At 48.9% G+C, this 20,461-nt stretch overlaps 1 protein-coding gene across 1 annotated transcript in view; it reads left to right on the top strand.

Annotated features, from left to right (window-relative positions):
- Positions 1-2,728: 2,728 nt before the first annotated feature.
- CCDC50 (coiled-coil domain containing 50) overlaps positions 2,729-20,461 on the top strand; it is a 38,330-nt gene continuing 20,597 nt past the window's right edge. Inside the window, exon 1 of the mRNA XM_054282684.1 lies at positions 2,729-2,811. Within this exon, the coding sequence (XP_054138659.1) occupies positions 2,763-2,811 (49 nt within the window). The 5' untranslated portion in view covers positions 2,729-2,762. The remainder of the gene's footprint in view (positions 2,812-20,461) is intronic.

Raw genomic sequence — 20,461 nt, 5'->3', positions numbered from 1 at the left:
TATCCTCTGTGTCTATCCGGACAGCAGCCTCATCAGTTGGAAGTGAGCTTTGCCGTCATTAAGGAGACTTTAACAAAGACTGTTCTGTCAAAAGTGAACATCTTGATGAGACTTAATTTATTTCACAGTTGTTGTTATCCTGTTGACCTAAAATGACAGCAGGAGACTTGGAGAGGTGCCCAGTTTATTTAAGAAGCAAGCACAAAACAGTCTCTGCCTGCCTGGAGAAAGATCTTAGCAGCATAAAGCAATAAAGCTCCTAGTCCCAGAGATCTGTCTGGCAGCTCCTGCTCATCAAAGCTCACTGTGACTTTTCTGAGGGCCAGTCCAGATCGTGTTGCCTTTTTTTTTTTCTGTTTTTAAGTATCCCAACTTCTCCTTTGTGCATCCTCTCAGGAGTGTTTTCAGTGCTGTGAAAACTGGAAAAATGTTGTGTGGTGTACCTGCATAACAGTCTGGCTTTACTCCAGTGTTTAGGGGCAGATCAGATGCCTGGATGCAGGTATCTGGAGCAGCCTGGTGTTTAATAGCTGTGTGGTGGCACAGTCCAGCTGCAGTGCCACGTCTGAGCCCCTGCCCCAGCTGTCTGGTGGAGCACGCCCCTCACAGATGTGCCTGGTACATGTGCTCTGCCATGGAGAGCAGAGCCAAGCTGGGCACACAGTGCAAGGACCAGGGTCCAGATTTGCAAGCTGCAGCCAGAAGTCCACCAAGTCACAAGGAGAAAAATCATAGTGGGAGGTGGTGTGATCCCTAGCCTTGGAGATTTTCAAACCTCACCTGGGGAAGGCACTGAGCAAACTAATCAGATTTTGTAGCCAGCCCTGCCTTGAGCGGGGGGTTGGACTAGTGCCCTGCAAAATCTCTTCTGAATTAAATTACTCCATGAGAGAAGAGTTAAAATCAGATCAAATTCTGCTTTTTTCATGAGAAACAATATGGATTTTTCTTCCAACAGAAGGTCCTGTGAGAATAAGTACCTGCTTTTATAAAAGAGTGAAGGGTCACTGTCTTGTTATCTTCAATAACATAAAGTGGTTACTTTTCCCAGAGTTATTGGGATTCACCTACCCACTGCAAGATGTACTACTTGTCAAGCTAGGTGCTGTACAATTTGCAGAGGAAAAGCTGATGACAGACTCAGAACAAACACCTTTCATGCTTTTTGCATAGAAGCTGCAGCTTGCAGACACAAGTGAGGGTTGGGAGGGTGATTTGAGATCAACCACACTGAGGAGCCCTTTGAGGGACCCTAAGATGTGATGCTGCTGCAGTACTAGCATTACATCAGGAACTCATTCCCTGTTTAATTCCTTCCCAGGAATTAAAAATCTTTCCCTAAGACCAAAAAAATAGGATGTGAGAAAATGAGCTGCATTGCAAAGGACCAAACCATGCCAAAACTAAGCTCAGAGATGTTGCAAAAGCAGGGGAAAAAGTCAAGGAGGAAGACACAACTCAGAGGGGAAGATATCAGGGACATGGCATGGAAACTGAAAAAAAAAAAATTTTTGGGAGAGACAGTTGCTGAGTTTCAGAAAACAGGACTGGAAAATTCAGGAGTAGCACAAGGTTAACCTTCTGGAAGTAATTTTTTGGCCATTTTCTTCAATGTTTTTGCTTTTTAATAAAATGGAAATGTTATTCCCTTTGATGTTTTTTCTGACATCCTACTGTCTCCCTCTCAGCTCACATCGCAGTCACCCACAGGGCAGAGCTTCCCTGAGCCTGTTGGAGAGGGGGAGCAGGAAATGGGCTCAGCCTCTGTATCCCCTGCCCACCAGTGGCACAGGAGCCATGGCTCATTGGAACAGATGCTGGGAGTAACTAATTTTTAACATGACAATATTAACTTCTTCTTCTTCTTGCACAGTCCTCAGCACCACAAATTATGACCAAACATAACAGCTGACGAGTGACTGGTTGTGCTGAGCACAGCCCAGAGAAGCTCAGACATCCCTAAACCCCAAATCCTCTTCCTCTTATCTTCTCCCCTTTGCCCACGGAACACCATCTCGTTCTGTTTCTTTGCTGCCGGCAAACCAAGGCGGGCAGCAGCTGTAAATCCTCCGTGTCCGCCGAGAGCTGGCACCACCCGTGTGCGGCAGAGCCCTGCCAGGGTCCGCAGGCCTCTCACAGGGCTCAGTGGCCGTGCCAACACCGCCCCTGCCCTGAGGGACAAGGTGCGGGGCCATGGCACCGCTGGGCAGTGGCTCCGGGGCTGCCCCGGGACACGTCTGCTTCTGCCAGGCCGGCGGGACAGTGCGAGCAGGGGCTGGGCTGGCTGGGGATGCGGGGCACAGGCAGCCGGACCTGGTACGGGAGAGCGCCGGGGAGCGGAGCTGTCCGAGCGCTCTGACAGCCGCCCCGGCCTCCCGGCGTAGCCCCAAAGCAACCAACACCCCCTCAACCCCCTCCAAACAATAAAACAATGATAATGATAATAACAATAATAATAAAACCCCAAATGTATAAATAGCTGCCCTCGGAAGCTGCCCGTCCCGCTGAGCCGCTGCCCGAGCCCCGCCGGCGAAGGGGAGGGGGAAGCAGCCCGGGACGCCCCCGTCCGCCTCCCCGGAAGGGGGGCGAGGGGCGGCGAGGCGGCCCCGCTCCGCCCCGCCCGGCGCTTTCTGTCCGCTCTCCCGCGCCGTACGGCCCGACCGCGCCGGCTCCATCCGCTCCCAACTTTGTGGTGCGGGGCGCGGGCGGCACCGCCGCGCTGCCCTCAGCGGGGCCGCCCTCAGCGGGGCGCGGGCCCGGCCATGGCCGGCATCGGCATCGACCACTCCAAGCTGCCCGGAGTCAAGGAAGGTGCGGCTCACCCCGGCGCGGGGAGGAGGGGGCGCTGGACGGGACGGGGCGGTGTGAGGGAAATGGGAGCGAGGCAAGCAGAGAAACTGTTGGTTCGGGGTGGTTTTTCTTAAATGTTATCATTTTACAATTTCCAGGCGCCGCTGCGGTTCGCGGCGCTGGCGGGGAGCCGGGTCAGCGGGAGGGGACGGGGCGCTCCGTGCTCCGGCCGTGGCCCCGCGGCTCCCGGGGCTGTCCCGCTGCCGGTGCGGGTGTCCGGCGGGTGGCGGGAGGGGACGAGAGGCGGAGGCCGGCGGCGGAGCGGCGGCAGTGGCTGCACAGAGCCGCAGTCGCTGGACAGAGAGCCGTGGCCGCTGTGCTGGCCTCGCTTCCGGCTCCCCTTCCCGGCAGAGCGGCGGGGGTCGGGCTGGCAGCGCCGCTGCTCCCCGGGAGGAGCGAGCGAGGAGCGGCGCTGGGGGAGGAGGGCGCAGCCCTTTGTCTGCGCCGGGGCCGAGGCTGCCGCCGGCGCTGCCGCCGCGCTCCCCCCGCCGCGCCCGGGCAGACGGGCTGGGGGCGCCGGCCGGGGCTGCGCTCCCGCGGGGCCTGAGGCTGCCGGGGCACCCTGCGGGAGATGGACGAGCAGCGATGTCTGTCTGTCCGTCTGTCTGTCTGTCCCTGGCAGTCACGGCTCGGCCGGGGTCGGAGGCTCCGCTCGGGCCGTTGGAAAAATGGCATCAGAACTGTGAATATCCACAGATTTGGCGATTTGAGGGGCACTGGTGATGTTGAGGCCCCGGTTACAAACATTAACGTACTGGTTTTTAGGAACACTGCTCTGCATTGGGCTTGGGAGCGCCAAGCAGCCGCTCCCACCCCGCAGACCCCCCCGTGCCCCCCTCGCTTCCAGGGGTCCCGCTGGCTCGGCCTGTGCTCAGAGCACGGATTCACCTTCTGCCAGGCCTCGGCTTCCCTGCTAGCGCAGTGCCTGCCTCACACGTGTGCCTTTGAACTCAATTAAATGTGCCCTGGAGCTGCTTTGCGTTTAGAAAGCTTTGTAGGAGATGGTTTGTTCTTTCTGACAGTGATTTGTGATATAAACCAGTAGAAGCTCTGTCATAATCAAGTTAGTTTAGATTTACTCTCTAGTAATAGAGAGCAATGGTTTCCTGCTTAAAAGAAACCAAACTTCCTTAAACTTGTTTCCCTTGCCACTGGTGGCAAATTTCAATTCTTACAAAACAGCAGTTGTGAATTTGATGATTTAGCTAGCCAAGAGTAGAAGACCTATTTCGGCGCAGACAGCTGGGGTTTCCTTTTGACCTCCTGTCATCCTATAATACTTCACTCAGTGTTACTGGAACAAAAGCTGAAGCTGATGTTTTAGGGGTTAATGTTCCTCCTGTTAAGTCATTAGCAGAACTGTTATTGGCCATTTTAGTGTGGTAGAGATCTCATCCTTAGAGTCTGTCCACACATGGTTGGTAACTCAAGAAAATGAATCCAATTAACCTTTCCAGTGGGTTGATTAAAGTGAATTAAATCCCTGTGTAGATGCTTATATTCACAATTTAAGTAGACTGGATTTGATTTGCCTTTATTAGTTTTTTGAGTTGAACTAACTGGGCTGAGATGAGGTGGTTTACATGCTGAATGAAAGGACATGTACAGCATTACAGTGTAACTCAACCAGTCCCTGGGAAATTTGCACCTATGCTATAGTGTGGATTAAGCTTCGAGAGTGTCCTGTTACTACGATCTGTTGTTACTTGATAGCAATGGGATTAAAGTAGTGTGCCAGAGCAACGTGCAAAGTAGATGAGGTTTGAGCCATGTTCTGCAAAGCCTCAGGCATGTGTCACGCTTTTAGTTTAATGGCATCACTTGTTTTTGTTTTGGAAAGTGTTGAGACTGAGCTATGGTTTGGATTAGGTCTTTTCGTGCTCTATGTCAATGCCAGCCAAGGAAAGAAAAGCATTGCCTGCCATACCGAGGGAAATATTTATTGTTCTGATAGAGAAATCACTGTTGATCTTTCTGGAAAAAGCATTCCCTTTCTTTGTGTAGGGTAAAGGTCGGCTGGGTCATTCATTAACAATGAAGAACCTTTTGGTTTGAGTACTTTGTTCTTCACCAGCTTGAGGAGAGGAGGTGTTATGTCCGGGTTCTCCCTGCGTGCAGGTAGCCAGGACTGCTGAAGGACAGTGTCATCCTCCTCTTCTGGAGTGATCTCAAAAGCTCTTCTAGAAGTGGGATCATTTCGGTGCAGCAATGGCAGTGAAGATCTGATAACTGTAGCTAGGTGCTGCAGGAGGTCGTGCTTCTTGTGTTTACTTTCCTCTTTTATCTCTAAAAGCATTTATTTCAGCTCAAGGCCTGATGTGGATGGCATTTTGCTGGTGGAAACCACTTCAGCTGGTCCGGTTTATTTTGTGGGCAGGGCTTTACTGGTGTAAAATACACCCTCAAAACACACTTTTCCTAGTATGAACTACACCTTGCTGCTGCAGCCTGGTGTTAAGACCCATTTTTCTGTGAGTAGTAGAGTGGATCTGACCTCTGTGGTCAGTAAACCTCGTGTAAGTTATTTGTTTTCGTGTTAGTTGCAGTCTGTGGCCTGTGCTTCTCTGCCTGCATTTCTGTTCATCTCCCGAGTGTCTATGATATATTTGCTTTTCACAAAGCAGCCTTTGCTGTTTGCTCTTTTGACCTACCTCAGGAGATTGCTCCGCTTTGTGTGTAGATCTTTTTTACCAGAGCTCTCATTTGTGAGCCTTTTCGTGATAAAAACATCCTAGAAACATTATTTTGATTAGCTACTGATAAAGCAAAAATAACTGTTTTGGGCCCTGCTTGATCTCTAGCTGCCTCTCATCTCTTGTGACCTGTGCATTCCTAGGAGCTGTCTTTTGGAAGGACTCCACCCTCTTTGGCTGCCTGCTGTGGGTGAGCCCTTGGACTTGAGAGGCATTTCTGGCTGCATGCAGGCAGGCTGAGCTGCAGGGGAGGTGTTTAGGAGCTGTGCAAACCATACCCCTCTCTGGAGGAGGTACCTATGGTCCTGTCTGCTGTTGCCTTTCCAAAGGTCTGAGGCACCATCTCTGTGAAGGGAGTGCCTGCCTGCTCAGGCTGAGGCTCAGTCCTTCATCCATTGCTGTCTCCAAGAGCCATCAGCTGTTGGCAGCAGCAGAAAAAACCCAGGTCTGGGCATTCTCTCAGGGGCTCCTCATCTTCCTGCTACTTTGAATTCTCTGTGAGGAGAGAAAAGGGAGAGGTGGGATGGGGGAGGACTCTAAACTCTGTCCCAGTAGTGTGCAGCTCTGGAGAACTGTGGAAATTTTCATTGGGTGAAGTGTTTTTATTGAATTTTATTTTTAGTAGTACTGTAAGGAAATGCAAGGGTGGTATGTCTGGGATGATGATTAGAACTGACCCTGCCACTCCTGTCTGGAGCTCCAGCCTTTACAAAGGCTGATTGTGGCACCTGTGCATGGAGAGATACAAGAATGCTCACACTGCTTCCTACTCTTTGTTCAACACCTGATTTGACTTTTGGGAGCTGTACATTCAAATGCTGCTGGTTGTAATCTGCTGCCTGAGAGGCCAATATCCAAAACGTGGTAGTAAAAGATACAGCTCTGACTGTGACCTTGGGGAAACAGGAAGAGCTTGAATATTTTCTGTCTTGGCACGGTGTTCTCTGGGGCAGGCAGTCTGGCTGGCTCTCTTTTGCCTTAGCATAAATCGAATAAAAGTTTGCTGTTAGCATCAGTCTTCCTCTTCCTCCCAGCTGCAGACCTTTCTGCTGACCTCTGCAGCTTAACATGACCTCTGCTGAGGCTCCTGCAATAAAAACCTCCTGGCTACTGACCCTCCCAGTGACTGGGGAGGGGGATGAGGTCTGAGGTGCAATGTGTCAGCCTTCCATGGGGCAGACTGAGGTTACTGGCTTATAATGAGGCCTTTGGTGCCTGTCTGTGCTCAGCAACATGAGAGTGGACAGGAGAAATTTGATGTCTGTCAGAGGTGGAAGAGGATTGAGGAAGTGTGAATGGCTGGCATGGTGTCTGATGAGGAAAGATTCTGCTTAGGGGTTTTTCAGGAAAATGGTTTTGAGGGATGAACTGTCAGCTGTGTTCATCTGAAGGAAGCATTGGCCTTTAACTGGATTAGTATAATCAGGGCAACAATTTTGAGAGCAGCTGAGGGTCAGCCGGGTCATTGTGAAGCCACCTGCCCGGTGCCCTTTGGCTCCAGCTGGGATCTTTCCTTGCAGCATCATGATTTTCTGCTTTGTGACCTCCTTTAAGGTTTAAGGGCTCTGAGAAATTCAGGCAAGATGGATGGCTTGAGGGCAGCAGGGAGGTGGAGAGTGATGGGACATAGACACAGGTCACTGGCTGACATCCAGCTCTTCTGGGTAACAGGAGATCTGTTTTTCCAGCATGCATGAGTTCTGTAGCTGAGGCTGTGGCACTCATTTCACTTCTGGTTGAAGCTGGGTGAAAGTTTTATTTTGCATTCAGTGGTTCTGGGTCTGCAGTGCTTGGCAGAGATGGGCAGGATTAGCATATTTCATGCTCTTGGCTCTGAAAGGCAGCTGAACAAGCAGGTCTGCCTCCTCCCATCCCCAAATCCCTAACACTTGTCTGCTCTGAGCTGCTGGGGAGGTTCTGCTGAGGCAAAAATTGCTCGAAAAGCTTTGGCAGAAAGACACCCCAAGTGTCCCATTGATGCTTTCTGCAGAGATGTTTCCTTGGCTCCTGACAGATTTTTGGATGGGGATAAGAGGGGCACAGCCTATTTTTGCACTGATTCCTGGGGACACAGGGATAGCAGTGGGGGTTTTCTCCTGTTTACGATACGACATCGTGACTTCGTCCATCACCCATTGCTGGCCTCTGGGGAATGCTCCCAACTGAGCAGTGTGTTTATGGTCACCACGGGCCTCTGTTTAATCTTCCATTTCCTGTGGCCATGGGAAACGTCAGAGGATGCCAGGCAGGAGTTGGAGATGGCTGCTGCAAGGAGCAGCGAAGGCCAGTTCTGCTCTCTCTGGTGCTAGAAAAACACCACTCAGAAGAACAATGGGATATGCCTTGGAGCTGTGTGAAACTTCTGTTTTGCTGGAATAAGCTTTCTTTTTCTTGCTCAGAGTCATCCAGTTCACATGAATGTGCTGGTTTATAGGACAAAGTGACAGGTTCCCTGCCTGCTTCCCTCTCCCCTTTCCAGAATGTCCCCAGCTGGCTGACTCCCTGCTCCTTCACTGCTGCTCCTGTGTAGTGCTGCTTTGAAGGCTGAAGGGCTGAGGGAGGAGGTTGGTCTGTTGGTGAAATTGCCTCAAAACTTGCTTTAGGTCCATTTTCTGGCGTGACACTCGCTGCTGGCTTGACCTTCAGCTGTTCTCCCAGAAGGTGATAAGGACAGCTGCTGTTCACTGCTGGTTGGCTGCATTGCAGGGAGCAAAGGACATGTTTGCTGGACATTTCCACCGGGAAAGCTGCAGTCTCCCTGGAGGCTGATGTGTGTCAGTGATGCTCTCTGTTCACCTTTCAGCACTGGCTTTTCCACAGAACATGTATAGGACTTTGTGAAGGTCCCTTGACACTTCATTTATACTGCTTTTTTGAGAAGTAGAAATTGGAGTCTTCCTGCTGTTTTCTTTCTCAGTACTTGAGAAGATACCACATAGCTCACTGAATGAGTGTTGTGTGGCCTTGACACTGTATGGCTGCAGGGATGGATGTTTTAGCTGGGCTGGGTAGAGAACAGGAGGGTGCAGCATCAGGCTGGCAGTGTAAAGGGTGCAAGGCCGTGCTGTTGTGAACCTTACCTTGAGCAAAGGGGATCAGTCAGGCCTTAGTGCTCATAAAATTTACCCTGTAACCCCAGACACCCTGTGAATTAAACCAGAAGTGCCAGAACTGTTACTCTTACTGGGGAGAAAGGTGTAGATGAAAGCTTGCTCAGAGCCTAGCACAACCCATCTGCACCTGCCCAATTATTTTGTGTCGGGCTCCTGAAGCTCAGCTGGTGGTTATTTTAATTGCACACCAACCCACGATGTCACCGCCACAGCGCTCTGTCAGCCAAACCAAAATAGGGAGATCTTTTTGTCTTCAGCCTGGCTTGGTAGAGGTGTGGTTTGTGTGCACTTGGTAGCTCTACCCTGCATTATGCGCTCTTCAGGACAGAAAGTCAAAGTGGGTTTGTGAGTGAGTCACTTTTCTTCACTTCCCTTTTCAAAAGAGGTGTGACAAGCCATGTGCAGTGAAACTGAGTTCCTGTGTGCATTTTCGTTCATCCTTTCCTGAGCCCTTTTGCTGAACCAGAACTTGGTCAGCAGAGGAGTCAGCTCTCAGCGGAAATGTTACGTGGGCTCAGTGTGTGGTGTTCAATAAGTGATGACAAAGGGGAAAAGGACATAAGTGAGGAAATATTTGAAACACTGGGACACAGACATTCCATAAGGACACTGACAGGAGTGACATGAGAAGTAATGGGGCAGAAGGGAGGAAGGAAGTTTATGCAAACAGGAGTGTTTCCTGGCAGTGAGAAGGCAGGGGTTTTAATTCCTTTCTGCATTATATGTGTAGCATTGGCTCTTTACATCCAGACAGGACAAGAGGCTGGAGTGTGCTCTGGCTGGAAATGCTCCTCGCAGAGGGACTGTTGCCACTGCCTTGGCACATGGTTGGGATAATGCTGGTCTGGCTTAGGGAAGCCTCCCCTGGTGTGGATAGAAAGCTCTGCACAGCACAATGACTTTGCACTGCAAAAGCAGCTTATTATATCTGTCTGTTCTGGTTACAGCAAGCATTACTTGTAGCATCCTGGTGCAAAGAAATGGCCTCTCCTTCTGCTCTGGTATTAGTTTTGTTATTGAGGTGCTGGCTGGTGGCATGGGAAGGATTTATGACCTAAATTCAGCAGCAGCTCCTGGAGCCTTTGGCAGTGCTGCTGAGGTGAGGTGGTGGAGCACAGCATGGAGCAGGCCTGGGAATCTTCCAAGGCACCAGGGTGTTGGCTGTTTTCATGGCAGGCAGAGCTCTGCTGTTCTCAGGGCTGTGCTCTCCTGCAGGCCATCTGCCTGGCGCCAGGTTTCCAAAGGAAGTTGATGTTGGGAAGAGGCTGAGCTCTCCTGACCTTAATTGCAGTGCTGGAAGGACTGAGTCCTTGGCTAGGGCTGCACAGCCCTGCCTGGATTCCACACATCCCTGATGCAAGGTGGAAAAAGCAGGTTTGTCTCCAGCTCAGTGCTCAGTTAGCTGGTATTCCAGGCAGCTGGCATTGCCCACAGCACCAACTGTGGCTGTGTAACAGGTGAACTTAACTTGGTCCTGATTTAACTGTTCTTTTTTTTACTTGTTTTTAAGAAGCTGAGAGTATGCAATATCACCTGAAGTTGATATGGTTCCCAAAGCAAAAAAAAACCAAAAACCCTTACTGACCTGGAGCTCATTTAGTACTCTCAGAGAGGAGAAAAGGCTGCCAGCCTGCTTTTTCCTCATGCTTTGCAATGTATATGAACTGTGGGCTCAGATGCCACAAAGCAGTTTGCTTCAAAATGATGCAGGGAGCTCTGCCTCCCTGTCCTTCTGGTCTCAGAAGCCAGAGACTTATTCTTACCCTTGTATGCCAGTGTTGATAAATCTGTAGTTGCACTTAGGGCTGTGTGCCAACTCAAGGTTGTGACAGGAAAGGGAACATGTATTGTTAGTGCTGTAGCTTTACTGATTTGTGACTTGTAGATGGATGTGAAATTTTGACTGATCTGGGGCCAGCTTTGGTACTTTGTGTTCCCCAGAGCTGACTAATAAACCTGGAGAATTTAAACACAGGAAGCAAGGGGGGAGAGTCCCCGTGAGGAGCTTGTGGAGCAAAGGAGAAGAGTTTTGAAACAAACCAACAGCCTCAGTTGGTTGGGTAGAGGACAGTTGTTCTTGCCGAGCAGCTTTGCAGGGCTGGCAGCAGCTGAACGGGTGGCTGACAGGAGTCTTTGCTTGCATCCTAGCAGCCACCTTTCTAGGGAAAAGGAAGCTGATAGGAATCTGTGCAAGAATTGGAGCTGACTGCATGGTTAGTTCAGATGCCTTCTGCTTCCAATGCAGCAGCTGGCAGGGTTTCCATCAAGGCTGGGAGGCTGCTCAGAGGCCCATCCTGCTGGAGCTTTGCTTCTCTTCAGTATGTGATCTGGAGGAATAAAACCTGGCTGTTTGAGTGCGCACTGCCACTGTTGTGTGCCCTTTCAGCTGCAGCTCTGGTGCAGCTACAGGCCGTGGAGCAGTCTCAGGGCTGGCTCTAGTCATCCAAAGGCTGAAGAGGAGGTGCATCTCGGGGGACTCTTTATTCTGCTTGTTTTTTCCAGAGGTTATTGTTTCTCTGTACAACTGCAGGTCACTGCCATGTAAAAGCACACTGTGGGGTTAGAGAGGAACTTGAACCTTTTTTTGGCACTTGGCAGCTTCTGTGTGGGTGTGAGGTTTCCAGCAGTCAGCCTTTTGTAAAGCAGTCCCTAAACTGAGTCAGGGCATGAAGCTGTACCAGAGGGGTGTTCAAACCTCCCTTCTTGCATCCTGTCTCCCTTGTATTTTTCTACATTATCTTTCAGGATTAAGCTAGAGGAGAACCCTGTGAGAGCTGACACTTTGCATTATCTCTGCTCCCAGCTGCCTCTTTGGAGCTGCTGTGTGAGGTTATTCACCACAGCCTGAGGGCTGAGAAATGCTGGTGAAATATCTGCAATCCAGGGTGCCATGGCTCCTGAAAGCCATCCTGAACCACAAAGTGGGCCTGCCAGCTCTCTGCAGAGAAACTGCAGAACTGAACAAGGGGTTTAGCTGGGCATTCATCAGAGAATGGGAGTTTTGCCTATCTGGGAAACTGTGTGTGTAAGAGAACAGAAATTTTGCTTATCCGGGAAACTCAGTGTGTCCTTCTGAAAGTTTTGTGTGGTGTAAAATTAGTTAAAATGCTGAAATAAAAGCTGAACTAAACAGATAAAACAACAGAATCCACTGATTGCTATTGGAGATGGATGTGGAGTAAGGGAGTGTACATACAGTGCAAATCTCTTCAGATGCAAGCTCCATGGCCCAGCAGTTTTCCGAGTGGGTGGCTGTTTTGAGTTGCACTTGATAAAAGACTGTTTTTCTATTACCTCTCCCTTACACCAATTTAAATGAGTGGTGTTGGGTTTAAAGCTGGGTTTAAAGGTGCCATGACATTCTGTCTGCAAAAGAAACCAAAAAACCTTTGAGAAAAGGGGTATCATGTGATCCATGGGGCACAGCTAAAGGTGTGTCTTAGAGTTGCAGTGGTGCTCATGGGGCCTGTATGGGCCAGAGATTTTGACCTCTCCTGGTGAAGGCAGCTCCTGCCCTGCTCTCCAGAGATGTGTATGGTAGTTTGCCTTTGGGGTAAAGGGTAAAGCACAGCTGTTGGACTCAAGTGTTGTTTGTTTTGCTGTGGTCCATGGCTGGGAGGTAGTGGTTAAATGACTTCTAGGAAAACTCCCTGCCTTTATTGTTGGTTGTTCCATTTGCACATGTGGTATTAGCTGAGTCAACTGAGGCTGTGTCCAGTGCTGGACAGGATGAACTACACAAACAGCTTTTGTTCTCACTGATGGTTGAGATTATCTTCTTCCATACACAGACTCAGTTACAATATCAGATGTTGTGAGTGAAGTATTTGGCTGCCTGAGGTCTGCTGTTTGCCTGTGGTGTCAAACCAGCCAAGCCATCCCTACCTTGAGGTTTTTGTAGCAGAGACCCACCTAGGTGTTACTGGTGGCTCCACAATGCAATGGCTGAGCTCACTGGTGATTTTTTGGGTGTAGGCAGCCCTAGACAGGTAGATGGACACTGGAGCAATCAAGAAATTTCTACAGAGCTTAGTGTTCTGAGCCTGGCAGGTAATGACTTGCAGACATTAACACATATCGTATCATCTATCTGCTCTCTGCTTTAAAGTGTTAATATATTCTGTGTGTTGAGCCCCTGCAATAGAAAGCAGCAGCTGTAACAGCAATGTTGGCTGTAGGACTTGGGAGTATTGGACAGCTCTTGTGACTCAGGGTATTCTGTGACTGGGGACCCAACTGGACATGGCTGAAAAGGGTGAATTTTCAAAGCATGGATGTCATTACTTCTTAAGGCTCAATGCCATTTTTAGGTACATCTGAAAGTCTCGGCACAGAGTGGCTGGAAAGCTGCCCAGTGGGAAAGAACCTGGGGGTGCTGGTCAGTAGCGTGCTCAACATGAGCCAGTGTGTGCCCAGGTGGCCAAGAAGGCCAGTGCCATCCTGGCCTGGGTCAGCAGTGGTGTGGCCAGTGACTGTCACCCTGTTCTGGGCACTGGTGAGGCCACACCTCAAATCCTGTGCTCAGTTCTGGTTCCCTCACTGCAGCACAGACACTGAGCTGCTGAATGAGTCCAGAGAAGGGCAGTGAAGCTGGGAAGGGTCTGGAGCACAAGTCCTTGAGGAGCTGGGCGTGTTTAGCCTGGAGAATAGGACTCAAGGTTGACGTTATTCTCTCTACAAGTCCCTGGCAGGAGGTTGCAGCCAGGTGGCCATTGGCCTCTTCTTCCAAGTACCACGTGATGGAACAAGAGGAATTGGCCCAAGTTCTGTCAGGGATAGTTTATACAGGATGTTAAAAAAAATCATCTTCAGCATAAGGGTGACCAGTGTTCAAAACAGGAAAGTATTTGGGAGGTTCTCCATTCTAGGAGATGATAAAAAGATGTGTATATGTGGCACTAAGGGGTATGCTTTAGTGGTGAGCTTGGCAGTGCCAGATCAGTGGTTGTACTTGATGACTTAATGTTTTTTTCAACCTAAGTTATTCTAGGGTTTTGTGATTGAAATGTACCAACTCAGCATTTTCTTCTGGAAGTCAAAGAGATGGTTTTTCATATTTGTGACCTATGGGTTGTGTTTTAAGCTTTGGGAATAAGAAGACTTGCTGTTATTTAGGAACATTGGAGGTGAAACCAGTAGGGGGGAATTATCCAGTGATGAAAAACACAGCAGCCTTCTGTAGAAAAGCAGAATGATAAATCTTATCAAATTTTGTGACTGAGGCTTGCTCAAAGGATAACCTTTTGAGGTGCCTTGTGCTATTTTTCCACTATCTTGAGTATCTCCAACTTCCTGTTTACACTGCAAGCACATCACCTTCTGCTTTGAGGTCTTCAGCAGATACTCTCTCAGCTTTGGGACTGGTCTGTGGTACAGTGTGCAGGCTTCTTTACAGAAGTGAAATTGCCAAACTAGTAGCCTCGGAGAAGGCACTTTATGAATGTTGATGATTTCTGTCCTAAGGCAGGTTAAGAAAATGTAATGAAGTTCTGAGGGTTTGATTCCAAAATGCATAGTCTTCCTTCTTAAAGCACTGTTAGGCAGGTGAGAACTTAATGTTGGAGGATGGTGCAGACAGAGCACAAAAATCTCATGACCTTGACCTCAAGGCATTTAGCTTAGAGCAGAGAGGATAACCTCCTTCCCAAATCCCAAGATGTTCTTAGCTTCCAGGCCAAGACTGCTAGTAAAAAAACATAGCGGTTTGGTGATTTATTTATTTTTAATTATTATTATTTTGCATGTTTACATTTTTGAGAATTAGGCTGAGACCCCTCAGCTTGGTTCCCCACAGAGTCACCCAGTCTCCTCGTGCTGCCTCACAGCTCCCAGTCATGTGTGATGCTTTGGTGCTGTGGCTGGGGAGCAGAAATTGTTCCCTTTCTCAGACTGCCCAGACCTGCCCTCTGTCTGGGATCCACCTTCTCCCTGCATGATTTTCTGATTTCCTTGGCATGATGAGGCCTGGTGAGCAAGGCCCTAGGAATGTCATCTGTGTAACTGCAGCAGCCAAACATGTCCTAGCCAGCCTCTGTCAGCACCCCTGTGTGGCAGCAGGAGCTCCTGCTGTGATGGGAGAGGCAGGGCAGAAATGGGAATTGTTGAGGCTAGACCATGGATCTCACAGAGCAGCTCTGCTGGGGCTGGGAATAAACATCCCAGTTGCATGTTTTATCTGCCCTCAGGGCAGCCCTTCACCTCCAGCTGGGTGGCTACTTGGTCAGGTTGACTTTGTTTCATGGAAATAATTCCCAGATTTTGAAGGGTTATCTGGCTTGGAGTGGCCTGACCAGTCCCTGCTGGTAAGAGTCTGTAAGAGATCCCAACTTGCTTTCTAATCTGCAGGAGTCTACAGAACTCAGGCATCCTCCTGAGACTGCTGGCTTGTAAAAGGCTGCATTTGATACTTGCCATCAATTTATCAGCTCTCTAGGCCTAAAACTGATTTTTAGCTAATGATCCTGCTTTTTCATGTTACTTTTGTCTTTCCTCTCCCTCCTGTCCTTTAGATTAGAATTCAAGAGCTGCAGATGCTCTAAACTAGGCATGACTCACGCCTAGTTTATTTTGTGAATTACCCAGCACACAGGGCTGCCGGGAAAATGCTGGGAGTGGAGGGGGTGGGGAGCAAGAGATGGTTTCTAAGACCCAAAAGGAAATGCTTGGAACATGCATCTGTGGTCCCTGGGTCACTGAACTGGCATGGATCCTGGACACGTTACATGGGCCACGTGAACCAAGGGGGCCCTTGGGACCCACAGTGGATGTCAAAACCTGATCTAAGACTTCAGGCAGAGTGAGGGGGGTGTTTTGCTGTGAACTTTGCTTGAAAAGCCAGCAGGGGCTGACCTCTTGTTGAGACAGTGCACCACAGCACCCATTCCTGGGTGTTACCTACCTGTTTGTCACACACCTGAGTATCACTAGCAACATCTAAGGCTGCCTTTGCTCCTCTCTTGTGGTTATCTCCATCTGTTTGAAACAGTTTGGGGTGTTAAAAATGCTGAGCTGTGGAGCTGAGGTAATGCTGGAGAAAGTTAGTTATATGGGTGGCAGAATATAAAATGGAAGAGGTTATTTAATGAAATTTTGCTGAGCTGTTGTGCCTAGGGACTTTCTTATGTCAGCCATAAAGGCAGGGCTGCAGCCACGTTTCCAAGAGCCTCAGATGCACCAATACACAAAAAGCATATTTCCAGTGAGAACTACCAGAGGAGAAGATCTGTGCTTGGAGATTGCAGAGGCTCTCAGGGATTCCTCAAGACAAGTGAGCTCCCTCTTCCATGCATGGATTTTGGATCCTATCACTGTTAAGGTTGATGCTTCTGCCCTCATCCTCCCCAGCTGGCACCACTGCTGGCCATAGCAGCCACTGGGATTCCTGGGCAGGCATTTCTTTATTGACAGCTGTGCCAGAGTGTTTTCCTGGTCTTCTCCCTGCTGTGCCAAGGTAGATTGGCTCAATCAGACTTGGTAAACCTGTTGTGAATGTTCCATGCTTCACTGGACTTGCCAATTGTAGCTGCTCTCATTGCACCCCTGCTGCTTGTTTGACTGCCTGGTGGCTCCCAGCCAGGGCCCAGGGATGGGAAGTCAAGTTAATTTGCAACAGTGAAGGTAATATTAATCTCACCTTTCATTTTTTAGACATACAGTTAGGAAGCAAGGAAATTGATTTCTTTTCCCTTAAATACAAAGCCTCTCAGAGAGGAGGAATTGAGTCTGTTGTCCTTGGGGCCATCCTATTTCTCGGCACAAACCCAGTGTACACAGAACCTAGTAATGATTGTGCTGTACCCTGCTGAGACTGGGCAGGGAATGAGAACTAGTGCTGATGAAACTTCATTTCAGAACATGCCTGGCCTGTCCACATCTCCAGTAATTTCATAGTTGCCTCATTGTTGGATGTGAGTCTTCAAGGATTGGTTTCCTTGGCCTCACTCACAGCTGCTGTCATGCTTGGCTCGGTGCCATGGGTACTGGGTCTAATTGTGAGGGAATGTTCTGCACTGCCATCAGCCCCAAATCTGCTAGGGAGGTGCAGGTGTCCCCATCCTTTGCCACCTGGCTGGCTGACAGTGCTTCCTTGTGTCCCTAATGGGGTGTTCTCATCTTCCTTAGCACGTTGTTCTCAGGCTGATGGGACTTGAGGATAATGTGCTCACATGGCTTGGAGGCAGCCAGCCCAGCCAAGTTTCTGACAGTGACGAAAGGTTTCTTGTGCTGCCTGCCCTGCCAGCAGCCACAGCAGCACAAAGAGAGAGCTGTGTGCTCAAGCTGTCTGCTTGGGTTTGTAACAGGAGAGTGTGTGCAGCCAAATGGCTTCTTCAGCAATGCTCAAATAATTCCAAATGTGTGAACAAACCCAAGGCTCTCTGCTGCCCCACCAGTCTGCTCCATGCTGTGTCTGTCCTCTGTGAGATGGGAGCACCAGGGAACCCAGACACTGAGAGGTTTCCAGTGTGCACATCACTGGTAACTGTCCAGCTTCCCTCTCTCTGTACTGGTGGGTCAATATCACTGGTTTAAGACCCAGCCCCTTTATTCATGTCCAAGCCCTGCAACTTGGTAGCTCATCCCAGGGCAGCATTCCCACTTGCTTTGTCAGTGTTGTGTGCATGTGGGACAGGCAGTGGCAGGGCACAGCCCCAGGTCTGGGTGCTGCGTGGCCATCTTAGGGATGGCACTGGACCTAGGTGGCTTTGGGTCAGGAGCTGGAAGTTGCACCAGGGTACTCTGGCCTACATGTGCTTCTTGGCCCAGTCACTGAGCTTCAAACCAACCTAAACAGGAGCCTTTGTCCCTGCTTCATGTCTGTGACAGCCAGCAGCTCTCACCTGTAGCCTGTAAGAACTGAGTGAGAATTTGAGGAGTTTGTTTGAACACCCATGGATTACTTCCAGCACTTTTCTGGAGGAGCAGTTAGTTAGAAGAAGCAGGCCTGTCTATGCAACACAAGTCTGTATGGACTTTGCCTTTTTATTTTGAGCCCATGCTTTCTTTAGGAAGTCTTTAGTGGCCTGTCAACCCAAAATGGTTAAACAATCATTGCTGCATCGTAGGAATATAGCTCAGTGATAGAGGTGAGACTTTTCTGGGGTTAGTGCAAGACTGTCAGAAGACAAGGAGCAGTGTTCCACCATGGCACTCCCACTTTCTTGCCCATGTGCCAAGCATGTTTCTGTAATGTGTACTTTTGCAAACAGAGAAATGTGTTTGGGTGTGGGTAGAATGGAGTAAAAACAAACAAAAACAAAGCTAAAGTCCTCCTATGCTTGTTTGCCTCTCTGGGGAGGGTGGAGCAAAGGTCTGCCAGCACCATCAGCACCATGACTGACTGACAAGTCAGAGCTCTTGAATACCACAGGGATGAGAGCAGTGTGTGAGCCTGTGCAGGGTGGCTTTAAGAAGGGCTGGGATGTACTTTTTAAAGCATTTTTTGTAGCAGTGATCCTTGTGCAAAAAAATGTGTAGCTCTGAAATGTTCATCCTTGCTCCTGTGCTGTGTGCCTTGTGTTGCTGGTCCAGCTGTTCAGGCAGCTGTGCTGTGGACTTGCTCAGAGACCTATTGCAGTTAAAAGTAACACTTCCCTCCCATCCTACCATTCTCTTGTTTGTTTGTTTTTTAAACACTCAAGAGCAAGTACTGCTTCTTGAATACCTGGCAGTAATAACAGCCCTAGATTTGGGCAGACTGGCTCTGTGCTGAGGTGTCTTTGATCAGCTCTGAACTCATGGTAAGGCTCAAACCTCTGAGTTGGATGTGTTGGATGGTTCTCCAGCAAGCCAGATGATGTTTCTTGTGAGCAGAAGGTGGTTGCTCCACAATTGTTCTAGGAAGCTGAAGCAGTATTAGGGATCACAGAATTAGTCTCTAGGGCAAGATTCCCTTGCCCTGTCCTGTAAAAAGCAAGTGTTGGTGACCACCAGGCACTCTGTGTTTGTCACCTGTGAATAGCACTGCTGCATGTGACTCAGCTGTGGCTTTTCCAGATCTGTGGCTCAAGGCAACATTTCTTTCTTTGTACAGAAATGGCCACTGGAAGCATTTCAATGCTATTGAGTTTTATATCATCTTGCCTTTTTTAAAAGAAGTTGCAATGAAAAAAAGCAACAGCAAAACCTTAATTACACCATCCAGATTTATTCATGCTTAAAGTGGGCGACTGTGGGATCATATAAGTGTAACCTTTGTCCTCATCTCCACCCTGCTGCGTGTCACTGTCCTTCCCTAAGTGTTGCTCTGGCTCTTAGGAGCTTTTGTCATCTTAAAACACCTTTCAGTGCAGACTGAACCAAAAACTCCATTGAATATGGTAAAGCATTGTCTCATCTCTTGGTACAGACAACTAGAAACTCTTCCAAATATTTTGTGAGGACACCTGGGTGTGGAGTAATGTCTTGATGCTTCTCTAGTGGAGCATGTGCACCTGTGAGAAAAGGGAAGGCTTGTGGGATTGTGGCTTGGGAAATGCAGCTACTTTCTCATTTCCTTTGTGGCAGTGGAAATGTTTTATCTTTTCTGACTCTGAACCCTTTCACAAACAGGATCCTCATAAATTCCCCTTGTACTTTTGATGCATTCTGGGGGTTTTGGGGTTATTTTCAGTTTATCTTTTAGGCTGTGCCTGTGCTCTGCTAAAGAGAAATCTTGGTCTTCCCCAGAGGTTTTGCCAGTGGAGTGCAGCAGGAGGAGTTTGTCCTTCCCTCTGTGGCTTCAGAAGCACCTTGAAGTTCTCTGCTTTGTGATATGTTTCAAGTGGAAGATATTCCCCTCTGTGGGTGCTGTTAAGCTTAGCTTGTCACATTGAGGGAAAAATAAATGACAGACCTCTATAGTGTATATTTTTTGGTGCCACTGCCTAAAACTCCCCTCAAAGCAGGCAGAAACCCCAGATCTGGCAGATCTGTGAAGAGAGGCCCCATTCTGCAGTCTGGTGGGACAGGTCACTGTCTTTGGTTGACAGAAAAGCTGCTGTGAACCTGCCACCAAAAGGCTGAGCCTGATGCTGTGTGTCTGTCCCTGTCCCAGTATGTGTGGCTTGTGTTCTGTTGCCCTACTGCCTATCATAACAAGTTAAAAATATACTCTGGTGTTTTTCTACAGTGTAGGTAGAGCATTCCTTTGAAAGTTCAAGTGGGAAAGTGATAGGCATTGGCAAAAATCTGCTGCTTTTAAACTGGTGCCAAAGGCAGTTCGTCTGTTTCCCATTTCACTTGTCTGAAGGTCATTTTCAGCATCTTTTGAAGAAGCTGTAGTTATCCCTGCCCATAATGCTGTGGCTGATCCCATATCTGGGTTCTAGGTGCAAATCCAGCATCTGCTTTTAGACAGTCAGTGAAGCTTACAAGAAACAACTGAAAATGATACCTGAGCTGGTAGAAATGCCTTGAGAGAAATGTAGAGAGAGCCATGGAGCTCAGTGTGCTCAGCTTTGGAGAGGTGCCAATGTGCACCTGCCCTCTGTGCCATGAAAATACTATTCTCAGACTCTTTAACCTGGCACAGAAAGTCACAGTCAACACAAATGCCTGCCCTTGGTTTTAGCTGAATGCAGTCAGTTGGGCATTGGTAAAAATATATAATATATATTCTGGAATGCAGAATGCATTATATATTATATATATAATATATATTCTGTTTGAATGGAATGCAGAGCTTTGTATGTAAGGTCTGATCCAGTGGTAGCATGGATTGTTCTGTTCTTGAAATAGAGGTTGAAGGGAGAGTGGAGAAGGTATTTCATGCCAACAAGGACAAAGAAATAAACGCACACAAAAATAGACATGATGATAGGAGGGGGG

Source organism: Melozone crissalis, unplaced genomic scaffold (assembly GCF_028551555.1).
Source record: "Melozone crissalis strain CALT ecotype California unplaced genomic scaffold, PUWL_Pcris_2 ptg000034l_1, whole genome shotgun sequence".
Classification (NCBI taxonomy): domain Eukaryota; kingdom Metazoa; phylum Chordata; class Aves; order Passeriformes; family Passerellidae; genus Melozone; species Melozone crissalis.
Note: the sequence above shows the minus strand (reverse complement) of the source record. Positions and strands in the feature narration are given on the sequence as shown.